At 43.3% G+C, this 16285-nt stretch overlaps 1 protein-coding gene across 1 annotated transcript; it reads right to left on the bottom strand.

Moving 5' to 3' along the window:
- Positions 1 to 400: 400 nt before the first annotated feature.
- On the bottom strand, positions 401 to 15854 carry ubtd1b (ubiquitin domain containing 1b). The gene is made up of 4 exons (XM_078279126.1): positions 15088 to 15854; positions 2347 to 2574; positions 1210 to 1367; positions 401 to 850 (listed from the first exon to the last, which is right to left on the bottom strand). The coding sequence occupies exons 1-4, from the start codon at positions 15167 to 15169 to the stop codon at positions 563 to 565; spliced, it is 756 nt and encodes a 251-aa protein (XP_078135252.1). The 5' UTR covers positions 15170 to 15854; the 3' UTR covers positions 401 to 562.
- Positions 15855 to 16285: the final 431 nt, after the last annotated feature.

The following is a 16285-nucleotide window of genomic DNA, read 5'->3' as shown; positions in this document are numbered from 1 at the left end:
GTTCCGTATCTCACTCTCTGCCTCCCCCTCCTCTTTCTGTGGAGGAGAAAGGGATTGCAGTGCAGAGTCCGTGTGCGTCATAGTAGAAATGTGCTTTAGAACCAACCCAAAACACCGCTGCATTTCTTCCATTGGCACTTAGTTAGTGTTAGTGCAGATATAAAAAAAAAAAAAAAAAAAAAAAAAAAAAAAAGGGGCATAGGCAAGTCCGCGTGTGCAGCATGACGTGCACATTTTGTCTGTGGTTGACAAGTTCTGCCTTTACTTGGAGATAAGGGGACGAGGATCTTCGGAGTTAGCGTGGTGACTGGATTCACTTAAAAGAACAAGCCAGCAGACCCCGAGAATGATACAATGACACATAGTAGGTGAAAGAAAGCAGCACTTTTGAGTTTCTCCCTCATGTTTTTACTACAAAAGTAGCGTACCTCCACAGTACGATTTTATTTCAATAACAGAAAGTGTTCTCAGAAAGCATAAGTTATCCAGAAAAAAGGACCTTTAAGTGTCTGCCACCCGCCTCACTACCAGCTGCACCCACCCTCCCTCCCTCCCTATCTATCTATCCATCCTCTGGGTCCTCAGGTAATACAGGCGCAGGCGAGGAGGCGGTGGTTGACAGCTTCGGGGCTCGGAGGGCCTGCGGGTTGACGATGACCTGGATGACAAAGTCCTTCTGGATCTTAGTGTCCTGCAGTCGCGTCTTGTCCGTGAGCAGCTTCCCGGAGAAGAACCAGCGCTGGTGGGCGCCGTCGATGTCCTCCTGGGCCTGCAGCTGCTTCTTCAGTAGCCCTATGGTGTCCCCCATGCTGGCGCTGAGGCGCAGGTCCGTGCCCGTAGACAGTCGTACCTACGGCCAAACGGGACGTGTGAAAATAAACACAAAAGGCAAAAAGAGACACAAGTGAAATTTGTCTTTGAAGGATAAATAAAGACGGTAACTTGTAATACGACGATGTTCTTTAATAGATTATTTCCCCTAGAATCGATACTTATTGATTTCTCAGATGATACAGAGACATATAGGAGATTCAAAACAGAGTATAATTGGTGGGTTACCTTTTAATAAACATGTGGATGACCATTTCAACAAATATATTGCATTTGTTGGAAGTGTGGGCAAAGATAATTCAAAGACAAGACACGCAACTCCCAATAAATTGAGAAACAACCAAGGAAGTCCTTTAGGAGCTAGGTTTGTCATGGTACCTTGAGCTGGAACTCCTTCTTGGGTGCTACAGGGGGTTCGGGGCTATCGCTGGGGTCGTCGTCGCTGCGCTCTGAGATGAGGTTGACGGGTGGAGCCAGGCAGTAGACAGGCAGCTGGTAGCGGTTCCCCAGTTCGTCGTAACACTCGGTGAGAGTACCTGGAGAGTGGGTGTCCAAGAAAACAGGACACGTTGTTTCACTGACTTAGTGTGCGAGTGTCTTTTTTTCCCCCCAGACATTTCAAATGCTAGGTAGGGCTGGGTATTGTTTACCAATACCAATACGGTGGCTTCGATACAGGTTCCAATACGATTCTTTTTTCGATACTAATTTCATAAAATCCAATTTTTTTATTTTTCGGCTCCTACTACACGTCTATGTGCGTAACATAGGGGGTTTTCCCGCCTGCCTCTACGACGTGTAACGTTAAACAGCCAGTCCCCAGCATTATTAGATCTTGGTAGAAGCGTGCTGCGTGCTACTGACTATGTTTACATGCACACAATATCCAAGTTTTTGCCCTAATATTATATTCCGACTACGCTGTTTACATGGCTAATGAAAGTAAGTATACCACCAATATTCACGTTTACATGTAGCCGTGCAAAATATGATTTATTTTCTAAGTTTAGCAGCGGTAGAGGAACTGTTGGCTGGTTAGTTTGTGTACAGCAACCATAGCAACGCACAGAGCTGACCATAAACTGTAAACAGGCAAGAGGCCGTAAACTGCAGTAAAAACTCCGATTGAGACGCATATTCCGAATGCGCTGTATACAGTACATGTCCAAAGAATGCCTCTAAAACCCGAATAATACCGCAATATCCCACGTCTTAATCGGAAAATGCTATTTCGGAAAAAGGCCTTATTCGGAATATCCAACCGGAATATGCTGTTTACATGACATGTACCAAATTCGGAATAATGTCATATTCGGAATAATAGTGGAATATTGGTGTGCATGTAAACATACTGACCGACACTGATGAGATTCACTCCTTGTATTGGTATTGAATGACGAGGCATTTTTTGATACTATAGAGGCAATTTGGTTGGTGCCTAAAAAGTATTGAATTCGGTACCCGGCCCTACTGCTAGGTGGTTTTGTTATTTTGTTATGAGTTTTCTGTCCTTACCATGTGGCAGTGTGATACTGGCTCCGTCCACTATAGCCTGGGCCAGCTCGTGGTCGTTAAACTCCAAGGCCACGGCCGCAGCTTTCAGGGCGTCCCAGATCTCCTTCCGGCCCTCAAAGGCCGGCGCTGTGTCCCAGAACTCGTCCCGCTTGCTCCGTAGCTGGCCCTCGGTCATCGGATAGTCGCTCTTCCACTTGGGACGATCTTTCTTTAGAGGCTCGTTACGTCCTGGGATGGGAAGGAACGGCAAGGGAGGATCGGTACAGATAGTCAAAAGATCTGTGATTTATTTTGGCTTGAAACAGTCCACAACAAGCGGGTACAGTCCCCATTTCCTGGAAACTCTTGGGCACAAACTGCACCTTTTATGCTCATATTTAGCCATCATCCTATTTTTGTGATCCAATACAATGCAGTATACAATATATAAGTGATAAGAGAGACACAAAACTGTTTAACTGTAACTGAAATTTCTCAAGTTGCTAAGGACTCCTTTATCATTTCCTTTCTAACTTGAGGCAATGCAGATTGAATAAATAAGCATGCTGATTTGCATGACAGGGGATGAAGGGGCAACAGAAAGCAGGGAAAAGCAACATACATGATTGGTTTTAATGGAAATAGTGGTTGAATATAAAAATGACAACTGAGCAACAGAGATAGTGACATTTACTGACAAACACAGGGAAGTACAGAGCATTAAAAGTCTAAAAATGTCCAACATTTACAAGATATAAAGATATATACATTTCTGTGTGATGCTAAAATATTTTCATGTTCAAGTTTCATGTTGATGTTTTTAGGCTACAACATTTTTGGTCACATACAGCAAACATCTCCTCACTATCCGTGAGCTGCCTGTCCCCTGAACACACTGTAGAAAACGCGGTCTCTGTAGACAGCCCAGGCTCCACAAACACCAACAAAAACAAACTGTGCCAACCTGTACCACCAAACATAACAAATAGCGTTCCAGCCAATAACCCCAAAAGAAGGATTTGGGGGTGGGGGTTGGGGGGAAGTGCGCGGAAGCACGGAAGGGAGGGGGAGGGGACGGGATGAGGAGGAGGGAGGGGCTAGCTAGTCTCAGTTTTGTTTGACAATACTTTGAATGTCAACAGGAAGTAACATCACCCAACATCGCTTAGAGCACAATTATTATTATTAATATTATTATTATTATTATTATTAATAATAATAATAATAATAATAATACCTGCACTCATTCGAATATGCGATTATGCGTCGATTGTTGCAAATAGGTCTGCAACTAGCAGCTTTTCATTGCCGATTAATCTGTCGATTATTTTCAGAAAATGGTGAAAAATGTCGATCAGTGTTTCCCTAATCCCAAGATGACGTTTTCAAATGTCTTTGTTTTGTTCACATCATCATATGACATTCACGTCATAGAGCAGTGAAGAAACTATTATTTACAATATTCACATTTAAGAAGTTGGAATCAATTTTTCAATTATTAAAAAAATAAACTGATTCATCGATTATGTAAATAGTTGGCGATTCATTTATTAGTCGACAACTCATCGTTTAATCTTTACAGCTCTAGTTGCGGATACAAATTTTTTGCAAATCTGCTGTTGGTAATTTATAAGCTTGCACTCATACTCATAACTCCGAAGTTACTTTACCAATATAAACATTTTGGCATCCTAAGGGAAAAAAAATACAAAATACAAATGTGAGTTAAGAAAGCCTGAAAGCACCTTACCAAAGTTGTGCATTTCTGCAGTGCCATATTAAGGTGCTGTGTTTTTGTACCAAGAAAAGCGCCACATAATGCAAAGAATAGACCGAAGCAGAGCCGGCAGAGAAGAGAAACGCTAGCTGTCACCAGAGACAGAGAACATCCCACCCCCCCACCCCCCTACCCAACACTGTCATCCCAATCTAAAATTAGGAGGTCATTCAGGGTTTGCAATATGCATGAAGCATGTGGAGCATAGATCTGTCTAACCTTACCTGTGTTTCCCACCATGCAATATTAAACACAAAGCACACCTAGGCCAGGAAAGCACTTCTATTAATGGAGGTCTGAGGGTCACGCTCAAAGACAACATGCGACCAACATTTCTGATCACCATTCCCAGTGGTGGAAGAAGTATTCAGATCCTTTACTTAAAAGGTGCAGTAGGTAAGACTTATAAAACTACCTTTCTGTCATATTTGCTGAAACTGACCCTATGTTCCAGTAGAACTACATGAAGCAGGTCATTTAAAAAAGAGAATTCCTACCATTTTTTTTACGTTAATCTTGATCGCTATAAATATGTGTGTACTTTTTTTTTTCAAAACGAAACGACCTGAATCGGTGCGGGCAACACGGAGTAGCTGCAGCTACGTGTACGAGCTTCCACTGAGCTAAAACGGCAGTTGTCGGGGCAAGTTTTAGAGTGCCTTTGTGCCTCTTAACAGACCCAAAATGCAATTAAAAATGTCTGTGGAACATCAACAGGGCCCTTACGTGACAACAAGATGCGTTTTCAACTCAGACATTGTTTTAATTCACCTACCCTGTCTCGATTCTGCTGGTAGCTAGCTCGCCCTGTTAGCTGCTAGCTGTTAGCTGCCGTCCGCGATAAGTGTGTTCAGCCATAATATCACGCAGCAGTTCTGTGTGTATTTGTACCTCATCCATTTTGTGTGTGATCAATCTGGTGTTGGTGAGTAGGAGGCTTGGCAGTGTCGATCGGTGTAGCAGTTCCCTTAGCCGCGCTAGCAGGCGCGACCTTGCTTCTCAGAGCGATCTGCACACTGTTTACCTTTTCCTGCTACACCAGGACTTTGGCGCGAGACTACAGATAGCCTTCTCTAAGGTTTCCATGTAGGTACATAGTCACTGATGTGGTCATAACCACTACAGTGCTCAATTACCTATTTTTGAGGGAGAATAAACTTAAAGTTTTCGTCGCGAAGGCATGACCTGTCCTTTGGAGGACATAGCCAGACCACCGGGCGCTCACTGGATTGTTTTCGGGAGCGGGAGGTGACGAAGGCGGGGAGAAATCAGAAGCAAGGATGCCGGCTGGTCGGGCCTGCTAGCGGGGCTAAAACTACCACATAAATCAACACTGCCAAGCCAAGTACAAATACACACGGAACTGCTGCGTGATATTTTGGCTGAACACACTTATCACGGACGGTAGCTAACAGCTAACAACTAGCAGCTAACAGGACGAGCTAGCTACCAGCAGGATCGAGCAACCCGTTCTCATTCTGAACTCGTAAAATAAGGACGTTTGGACAGTGGCTGTCAGCGTCTGATGCGACGAAAAAGGCGTCTTTCAGCGTGTTTGTGTAACGCACCTGGGAGAGCAGCAGTTAGATAGGATTTAGCGAGTAGTATGTAAGGGCAACACATTCTCACACTCATCTCGTAAAATATGGACGCTTGGTCAGGTGCCTTTGTCGTTCTTATTGACGCTAAAAGTCTCTTTTAGCGCTTTAAGTAAACGCTCTTGGTCGGGACTATTGCTGTCCCTTTTGACGCAGTTATGTTAAGGAAAAGGTCGTGGGTGGGCTTACGGTTCCGTGACACGTGGGAAGAACGGGAAGGTTGGGTTTAGGAAAGGGTCGTGGGTGGGCGTACGATTCTGTGACACGCGGGAGGAAAGAACAAAACGACTATAGCAAGCGGGACGCGAATCCCGCTCTCCTGGGTGAAAGTCCTGTGCTTAAATATCTGAACATTCCCTAGTAATTCTGCAAGCTATGGCCAAAGACACCACAATCTACCACAACCTGCAATTGTCTGGTATAACATTTTTCCACTATCGGTAGTACATTAACACAAGAGCTTGTGGTACAACGGTGGGTTTTCTTTTTGTTTTAAATGGTTGCCAAACTGCCAAATCACTTCAGTTTGTGTTGTCAAAAAAATACATTTAGGACTCGTCAAAAATGTCCAAAACGCCTGCGAGGCAGAGATGCCAGTCACTGAGGAGTGGAGGGATGGAAAATGGAAGAGGAGTACGAAGGAGACAGAACACACCTAAGAGGTTGCATTTCTCTCAAACAAATTATTTATAGTGCAGGCGGCTTAGGAGGAGTAATTTGGACGACACAGGGTGGTGTAGGATTAGCACTTGGTAGAGGAGTAAAGCAAAGGGGCTTCCTCGCTACCGCTCAGCCAAAAGTGGTAGTGGACATGTAGTGTCTATATGGAAGACACATGGGCTTTGAAGTGCAATATCTATCCTAATGTGGTTCATATATTAGGCCTGCTAAGACAATTATTACATAACCGTAACAAAGCACGGGCACTGAAGTAGATCCCGAATGGCGTCAAGGAAAATGGTTAATTATTGCCGTGTTTTAGGTTGTACCAATAGGTCAGACTGAGAAAAACATTTGGAATATTATCGACTTCCAAAAGTTATTAAAAACCAGGGAGAGGACTGCCAGAAGTTATCAGAGGAAAGGAGGCGCTTGTGGTTGGCAAAGCTCAACCAGGATCTACGAGGGAAAGCTCTGTCTTGTTCGGTCTTTGAAATGAAAAAAAAACAAAAAACTATTGAGAGTCACTTGGCTACACCTTGAGTATCACAATGATATCATACAGTTAAGGTTAGGTTGATTAAAGACGTTATTGCATTACTTTGGCTTTCACAACATAACGGTCGTCAATGACTTGGTACTGCGTCTCCCTCACCCATCCACACACCATCTGGTTATAAGCCTCCAAACTTTTGTAGGATTTAAGGTCTTCCGCTGTGTATGGGCTCGGCGAGAAAACCAGGTAGTTGACTATATCGGGATATGCAACTGAAGGAAGAATCACCGGGTCGCCATGGATCCAAGAAGAGGGAGCCAACTTGTAGGGATCTGCACCGCCAGTAAACTGTAATTTCTCAAAATATCGCGCCTTTTTTGTGGTCCAAGTCCTTCCATGCCTTTGCATCTTGGACGCGTTTTGATGAGCTTTTCTGTTGTTTAGACATAAAGTGTTAAAGTATCCAAAGTGCACAATACTCCATTCAGTTGTTTACACCGAGTGCCTCCAATATGGCCGCGCATTCCAGGTTACCGCCCAGAACGTGACGTCGGTGAAAACCCTCTATAGCTTTTCATATATCTAGACGTCTAAACTCTGGGACAAGGCCGTTATGTTTAAATACCTGCCATGCTGATTCCAAACAGACAGCTTTGTCAAGGCAGTTTGGGCTTCAGATAGCTTTTACACAGTGGCCATCGTTAATGACAAATCGTGTTCCGCTATGAAAGAGCACACACGTATTGTTTGTTTGTTTCCCGTCTCCACCCGTATCCTCTTGTCCTCTATTCATGCCCAGTGCCATTTGTTTTTAACTCCTTTCTCAACTTAAGCATGTGTATCTACATGCTCCAAGTTTGATAAACTTTGCCTCCATTGTTTTTTAGCCGCGTTACCACGGAGACCACACCGGCACTGCGCTCTCGCATTTCGGCGAAGACCTGCCCTACTTTGCATCTGATTGGATAGAACTCGTTTCATTGGTAGGTCGAAGTTCGATGACTGGTTAAATCCAGCGCATCAAAAACGGATCCCATGTGGACTTTTTAATTTATTTTTCTAAAATAGTCATACGCCAGAAATGGGGCACCAGGCCTGAGTACTTAAGCCCTGCGTTAGTTAGAGCTGCATTCCTCTCATATGATTGGTAGGTGAAATCAATTGCCTCGAAAATAATAAACGGCATGAAAGTTCCCAATTTCCCAAATTTTTTCCTCAAGGCCGCACGCCGGAGATCCGGTGCCGGAATACTTTAAGCCCCGTTTACATAATTGTGGTTTCTTTTTTTAATCGCTATTAATTGCTAACATTAGCTAAGGTCTTAAGGCGTATGGTAATTGTTGATTTTATTTAGATATGCCATATTGTAATTATATAAGTGATTATTGGTCAGACTATAATTTTTTTTAGTTGTTTTTTTTTTAAATGGGACGATTACCTAGTCTGACAAGCCAGACCCACATCACGATGTTGGGTCTGGGAACTCCCCGTTGGCAGGGCTCAATGCGAGGGGCGGGATAAACGGTTGTCTTTCAACTTCCCTCTGCACGCAATAGGACAGCGTTACAACCAACCAGAGCAACGCTAGTTGATAGATTAAACTTTTGCTGTATCCGGTTGGCAAAACTCCGAACACATCTTCCTTTTTTTTAAGAATGACTTCAGTGCCGTTGTTCTTTTCTCAAAGAAAAGCTTAAAAGGAGAATTCCGGCCACAACGACAACTGCCGTTTTAGCTCAGTGGAAGCTTGTACACGTAGCTGCAGCTACTCCGTGTTGCCTGCACCGATTCGGGTCGGGTTTTTTTCAAACAAAAGTACACGCATATTTATAGCCGGAATTCTCCTTTAACTCCAAGTCTTCCAGAGTCGCGGCCAAAGCCGATTCGAAAGACCGCTGTTCGCCAGCAGCAGCAGCCGCCATCTTCTTTGTTTTCAAGTAGCAGGGAATTCACGTGGAACCGTCGCAACTCTGCCGTCATTACGTTAAGCCCGCCCACCGACTCTATACACGATGTGATTGGCCTGACTAGAGTTGGGTTCTTCCAGCTTGCAAGCCAATGGAGAGTTGCTAGACTGACCCTGGCTGCAAATTACATTTGCTGCCGCTAGGGTACGTCTAGATTTCTAGGCTAACGATTATCAGGTTTCACTCAAAATTTTGATATCAGCATCGGCCCCAAAAAACAAGTTTTGTTGTTTTTTTTACCTTTGTTAAAATGTTAAGTTGTGAGATTTAGAGGGTCTGGTAGGTTAATTCTCCTTCCGTCGGACAGAGCAATGCAAGCTGTGTCCACCTGCAGGATGTAGCTTCATATTTGGACAGGAGGGGTATCAATCTTCTGACCCAACTCTCGGCAAGAAATGGAATAAGCACATTTACCAAAACGTCCGACTATTCCTTTACATGATGGTGCACTTTGTTCATTTTGCTGCGGATCTATTTATAAGGTTACGCTTATATGCAGTTTGGTACACATGGTTTAATCTACGGAATATGATTAAGCACATTTTTCTTTCTCTCTCTTTTTACACTTACCGTTATCCTGTCATGTGCATAAATGTCTTGCTACATATTGCTTATGGCAGAATCCACTCCACTGTTGACATATCATTAAAGTTGGCTAAATCATGTCATGTGAGCTACTCTGTGATTTCAGCTGCAGTGTTTTAATGACCCCCCTTCCTAAGACGAGGGCTGAATGGGAACTGGTTCTCTCTTCAGAGTAGTGGTCACCCGATACTGCTTTTACAATGGCCGAGGACGATATTTAGAGAGCAGGGCGACCAATGGACGGTCTGTTCTTCTGCCATGGTATTGTCACCAATACGTGTCCTCCAGCATACAGGATACCAAGAGTGTAAAACGTTAGCCAAACTCTATACAAAAACAAAATGCAGAACAAAACCCCCTGCCGAATTTCGAGTTATACTGTATGTAAAAACACTGCACATTTACATTTTATGGAAATAAGTGTGGTGCGATGGACTGTGTGTGTGAAAAGCGGGAAGTAACAAAAGGAAGCGAGTCAACAAATGATCTATCAAATCTAACTGAGGCAGACCAAAACAGAGACGTGAAGCAATGCATTACAGACGCGTGAAGCAATATCAGGGTGTTCTCATCCAGCTGGATGGAACGGGTGCCACGTGATGAAGCTATAGTGAGGCGTGTTGTATTTATGAGTGTTAACGAAATGCCGCCAGAAACGAAGTAGGAGCGAGGATCATATAGCAGGCTTCTCGGTGCGTATGTCAAACAAAACAACACACCCAACAACCATAGGTGGCTGTTAAAGGATAACTTGCTTCTGGGAAAAGAATGTGCAACAAACACATAAGGTTCTTTGGCCCTGCAAAGACATTTAACAGCCTCTCACATTCCCCTGACATGAGGCAATGTAATGAAGGCGGGGTGCTGTTTCTCTTTAAAAGCAGACACGACGGTGAACTGGAGCAGAGTGATAGAAGGGAAGGGCACTCTTTAACCAGACACAGACTGAATCTATGAATGAATGCATGTTTTTTTTGTTTTCTTTTGTTTTTAATTACCTGCTTCATGTAGTTCTACTGGAACATAGGGTCAGTTTCAGCAAATATGACAAAGTTAGTTTTATAAGTCTTACCTACTGCACCTTTAATTGCAATTTTTGTTAAAGGCAAAAAATGTCTCAAACCATTCTGAATGAAGTATTGTGGTGCTGCAGAGACATCCCAGCCTACAAATCCTATATAATCCTACAGACTAAAGGAAAAATCTTTGTTTGGTACAGATTCTCACAAAATTCACGCTATAAATCATTGAATTTTTTTATTTCAATATTTTTCAATGAAAATGAGAATAACGATACAAAAAGGATCATTCCCTTCCATATCGTGAATCATATCACAATATCAATCAAAATAACTGCAATTAGATATTTTCCTCATATTGTGCAGCCCTAACTGAATCTATGTAGGACTGTATTTCCTCAGCGCACACACACACACACACACACACACACACACAATCACAAGGGTGCGTTTGGCTTTCTGCAAACTACAGATAAAGTCGGCCTCTGCACCTCGACAAAGTCCTGTGTAGCGTCCATAATGTCACTTAAGAAAACCTTCTCAGCGGGACTCAATTTAATTTATTCTGTCACTGACTTCTGACAGCACAAAATATTGCACATACAGCTGTTTACAACTGACGGACCCCATCAGTGAGCCAGGTAGACCTCTTCATTTCCCTATGGAGCGGAGTGAACAGACTAAACTTTTCCCGTTTACTTTAATTACTTCTACAGAACATCTCAAACTATGCTTTGACTTTAGGTCAATCTATTCCGGGCATCAACGGTGGGGGGGGGAAAAAAATAAATAAATCGGGATTTATATATTATATCACATTACATCACACTATCACATTATACCACTTGGCCAAATTTGACCAGCCTCGTGACACCGTCCTGATCTGGCGAGCTCCAGTTTTCCACTCGCAGATCAGTCCGGCATCTTGAGACAGAGAAAATGTGGAGCCGTTCGCCAAACGACCGACCAATCAGCGTTGGTTTTGAGGCGGGTTTAGTTGTGACGCAACGAGAAGCGACTGTTCAGTCTAAACAACATGGCGGCTTCCACGGCTGAGATGTGCGTAGCTATCGCACAAGTTTTATCTGAATTAGAAAGTATTCCTTCATTGAAAGAAGAGCAAAAAGCGGCACTGGAGGCTTTTCTTGGAGGAAAAGATGTTTTTGCTCTTCTCCCGACTGGTTTGATATATCGTTGATCTGATTGGATGATTTGGCCCGTCTATCACCAACATAGGTGGTGATAGACAGATGGTTTATCCAATCAGCTAACCAGTATTTTCTTTCCCCTCCCAAAAGTTCTCCAACGGAAAGTTCCCAGATGGATATGCCGAGCATACGCGAAGCATTTGACCAAATTATGAGCAAAAAAGTGAGTAGATAAATAAACTCGTCAGTGCTTATTCTCTGTCATCAAACTGTGTAATGATGAAACAATTACCTTACAAATATGTCCAATGTCTTATTACTTAATGGCCAACATTTACTGATACCAAAAACTGTATACGATCTGCTGCAATAAGCTAAAATCAGCCTGGCCAGGTCATTGTTCTAAGCTCAAATACATTTTCTGCCTGTTTTTGTTGATTAAAAGCTCCAATGTGTAGGAATTTCTCCCATCTAGCGTTGAGATCATATATCGCATATCATATATATAACTCTCGCGCCACGCAGTTCAAAGTACGTATTAGAGCTACGGTAGCCTTCACGCTTCAAAAAGCCGGTCTCTTGCTCTTTTCCAACATCCTTTTTCTTTTTCTGGGCGAAGAAGAAGACTCCTGTTCCTGAAATTTGGATTTTGAATACGTGTGGTCCTCCATGTTTCCTTCTTCAAACTTGCCGCGGCCGGGAAGCTACGATACCCATTAGCAGCATTAGCAGCACCTGTGAGTGTCATGTGACAGCGAAAAACGCCAAAGGTGGAGCAGTATGTCCTGTATGTCCCTTACCGGCTAACGTATTTCAAGATGGCGCATGAATATGGAGCGTCTACCCCAGTTCATGCGAATGCAAATGTAAAATTTCAAGCCAATACTTATACTTGGAATTGATGGTGGTGGTAAATATTCATGAAAAAGGACAAGTTTGTGAACGGGCAACACAGATTTTGATAATGAACAACTAAACACGTTACACACTGGACTTTTAATGATGATGAAACTAGTGGTGATGTCTTGAAATGTTTAGTTTTGTCCGAACAACAGACCAAAATGTAAAGATAAGCCTTTTTAAATCCCTGAAGGAAGGAAGGGAAAGGGGGGGAGAGAGAGAGAGAGAGAGAGAGAGAGAGAGAGAGAGAGAGATAAAAGATATTTAGTTTACTGTTGTAAAAGACTAGGAACACCAGAAAATACAATTGCGATACAGATCATTTCAGCTACCTGAATACTACCTGTACATGCAATATTTTACTGTCACCGTTTATCAATGCCAACAACCACTTCCACTTTGTACTCCACCTGTCTTCCAGACATACTAGTAGTACTTCAAGGAGAACAGATTCAGTCCCCTATCAAGAAGCCAGTCAATGACGCAGCGGGACAGGATGTGACTTGTTTTTTTTAGATGGAAGCTTGGTCTAGTAGGGAGTGTCTGTTAATTCCAATCAGGGTGGGAAATTACCACGAGCCACTGCCAAAACCCGGGGGAACCTTGGCGCCGATGGCTTTAACGTTAAGTACTCTATCCGTGGGCTAGATGATGCATTTTGGAATACAGCCATGTGGCCACGGGTAAGAAGAAAAGTCTCCCTGATACTAATGCACAAAGCTGGAATCATTCTTAAAAACGTTCCGTCTCTCCTGATGTTTAAACTGGAGACAATTCCTGTTGGAAGACGACGGATTGGAAAACTTTCCATCGGTAAAGTGGGACGGAACCTGCATCCAAATGAACAACAGACACATTCAGTCACTACAGAGGGAACTTCAGTTTAGCGGATATGTGACAGTAATGCAATTGGCTGAAATAAATCACTTCCACCGTTTTACTTTTGAGTAAAATAAAAGGCTATATCTTGTATTCGGGTAAACTGCTGGAGTGTCTGGTACAATTGACCAACCGATTGACCCTTGGCGGAGATTTTAACACATCTCGGCAAAAGGGCCTAAAGGTCGTTTCCCATCGTAAGCGAGTCTATAACAACATTCATAAACATGAAGGTCTGTGAAGCCTATAATAGTCCAATAAACGGTAAGCATTTTCATGTGTCACAACATGTGTATAACACCATCATACAACTCCGGCTAAATATCATTGACATTGTGGTCTTGGATCAGAGCTGTGCAGAAATTCAGAACGTCTGCCAAATTCAGCTGGCGCCTGCGTCATGCAGTTTAGTCTGGTTGTACATATAACATTTACTCTTGCTAAGTGCTGAAGCAGAAATCCAAATTGCATCCGTCACCGTCAAAGACAAGTGTAGGAGAACAAAACGTGGCAGTTGGCCAGTGTTTATCTTTAGAAGAATGTTATCTTCCGGGAAGATAAGTAATGGACATAATGACCTCAAGTCCCCGATGTGAATTATCAACATATCCGCAGCTTTGGGAAGCAACGTAACCTCCGCTTCCGTGTTGCCACTTACAACAACAACTAGTAACAGTCTCAGTCACTACATCTACATTAGAACTGCAGTGTGATATGGTGTCATCACAGGGCTACCATACTACCAATTTTAAAGATAGCAGTTGGCCCAACAATCTTACTGTTGTCAGATTAAGTGTGAGGCTTGAAATTGTTGGGTGAGAAAATCGTCTGCCTTGTTATAGGTGCAATGTCAGGCAAATGTAGGCATAGTGTGGGTTAATTTGGCTGTAATCAGCGTTAAGAGTGGGTCTGGGATATTAGAGTTTGCCTGGGTGCTCAACTTAAACAGCACAGAGAGTTATTGACACCACGATCTGTGTGCTGGCAAAACAGCAAAGGAACTGCTTTCTGCAAGGAGTGACAAGAACAAAGTAGCAAGAAAAAGCAGCCGGCTGGTGTTTTGCCCTGCAGAAGGGACACACACATACAGGTGAACTGCACTACGTTTACACGTACAAGCAAGATTGTGTCTCCAGTAAATCAGAAAGAAATCTGACTGCCTAGCCAAAATCCCAAGTACCATACTGGTACCCGTCACTGTCCTCGTGCTATATTTGCTGTTGTGTAATTTCTAATAGCAGGCACTTCAGCATTTGTGACTGTACACTATGATCGCTATCTAATCGACTCACATGACTATACACATTGGTCCGAGCCTGATATGTAGAGATGATATGTAGTGCATGCAGAAAGACACCCCCCCCCCCAGAGTCATGTACCAAATAGTCCTCTGTTCTTCTGTTTAGCAGCAGACGGGAAAACAAAAAGGTGAGCAAGGCGGTGAAACCCAATCACAGCTGGTCACTTGAGATGCATTTGAGTCACAGTGCCTTTTGTGCACTTCAATGTGTATTGTACTGGACTGTTTTGTCACAGCATGGGGTTAACACGCTGAACTGGCAAAATGTGTCAAAATGCGGCATGATTTTGCAAAGCATTCATTTAGGATAAAAGTACACAAGTGGAAGGTATAAGTAGTGGTTTTGCAAGAAGTTGTTGTGAAAAATGTTATGATTTAAGGAAGCGCCTCACATGGATATATAGCTACCGTTGTACACAAACCAATGTCTTACCTCCTCGTGCACCGTTCCTGGACGAGCCTCGGCTCTGTGTGTCCTCCCAGCTTTGCCAGTATCTCCCCACACATCCTCCCATGGTTAATGGGCTTCAGATTGTTTCCACGCGTCGTACTAGCTGAACAGGGGGCCCATCACGGACGAAGACGATTAACTAGGTCCGATGAGGAAGACGGGTTGCAATCCTATGGGTCATCCGTAGCAGCTTACACGGGAACGAGAGGATGGTCGATAGCGCTGAGCTGACCTATTACATGCAAGATCGTGACTTAAAATGCGTTTTCTCTCTTCATGTATCAGAGCCGTTTGTGTGTGACACGACCCCACACAATTCAAAGCTTTTGGCCCGCACTAGCTACCTGAGTTTGCCAAATCAGCAAGCCGCCGCAAGATCTTCCAAACCGCTTTTTTTAAATGTTGGGATATAACCAGAATTTCCCTTTTAAGTTGGGCTAGTTGTAAATGGTAAAGTCCAGCAGTCCAAACAGCGCGCACCTTCCTCGCTAACAAGCTAACAGGGCCAACCAGCTAAGTTAGCTCCTAAAACATCAGTAAACACAAACTTCCGCGCACTCCTGACCACGAACACGTTTAGTTTATTCCAAATGCAGTGGATAGTTGCAATTTCTCGCAGACCATGGTGTACCACTTCTATTCTTTGACGTTGTCTCCAGAATTATTTTTCTTTAAATCCCCCCTCAGTGTTGCTTCCATAGTATGGTTGCTTCCCTCTCCGCTGGTAAAAGGTGACTAGCGGCGGAGCTAGCGCACCGAACTTTTTTACGCCTGCGCGTAAGCACGCAGGCAGGTGTTGGGTTCCTTTACGTCACACCGATTGAGGTATCGCATAGCTATTAAGTGCAGCTCCTATGTTTATTGTTTTGAGTATATTATTTTAATGATAATGGTAGTGATTCATTTCAAAATGTTAACAGTACAAAAGCCCACAGTGCCTTTGTGAAAATAGAGACGGTGTAATAGATAACAACAACTAATTCCACACTAGGCTGTACTGTGTACTCTTTGCCGTTTTTGGAAGTCGGACAGCACCTGAAGGCAGCACCAAAAATAAACGTTTTATTTCCAACTTTCTCAACTTTCAGAAAACATTTAAATTTCAAGCAACATACAACTCACCCAAATGCGCTCAATGAATGATTGCATTGTTCGTTAATGGTCCTATTATATAAATGTT

This window comes from Sander vitreus, chromosome 21 (genome assembly GCF_031162955.1).
Source record: "Sander vitreus isolate 19-12246 chromosome 21, sanVit1, whole genome shotgun sequence".
In the NCBI taxonomy this organism is placed as follows: domain Eukaryota; kingdom Metazoa; phylum Chordata; class Actinopteri; order Perciformes; family Percidae; genus Sander; species Sander vitreus.
Note: the sequence above shows the minus strand (reverse complement) of the source record. Positions and strands in the feature narration are given on the sequence as shown.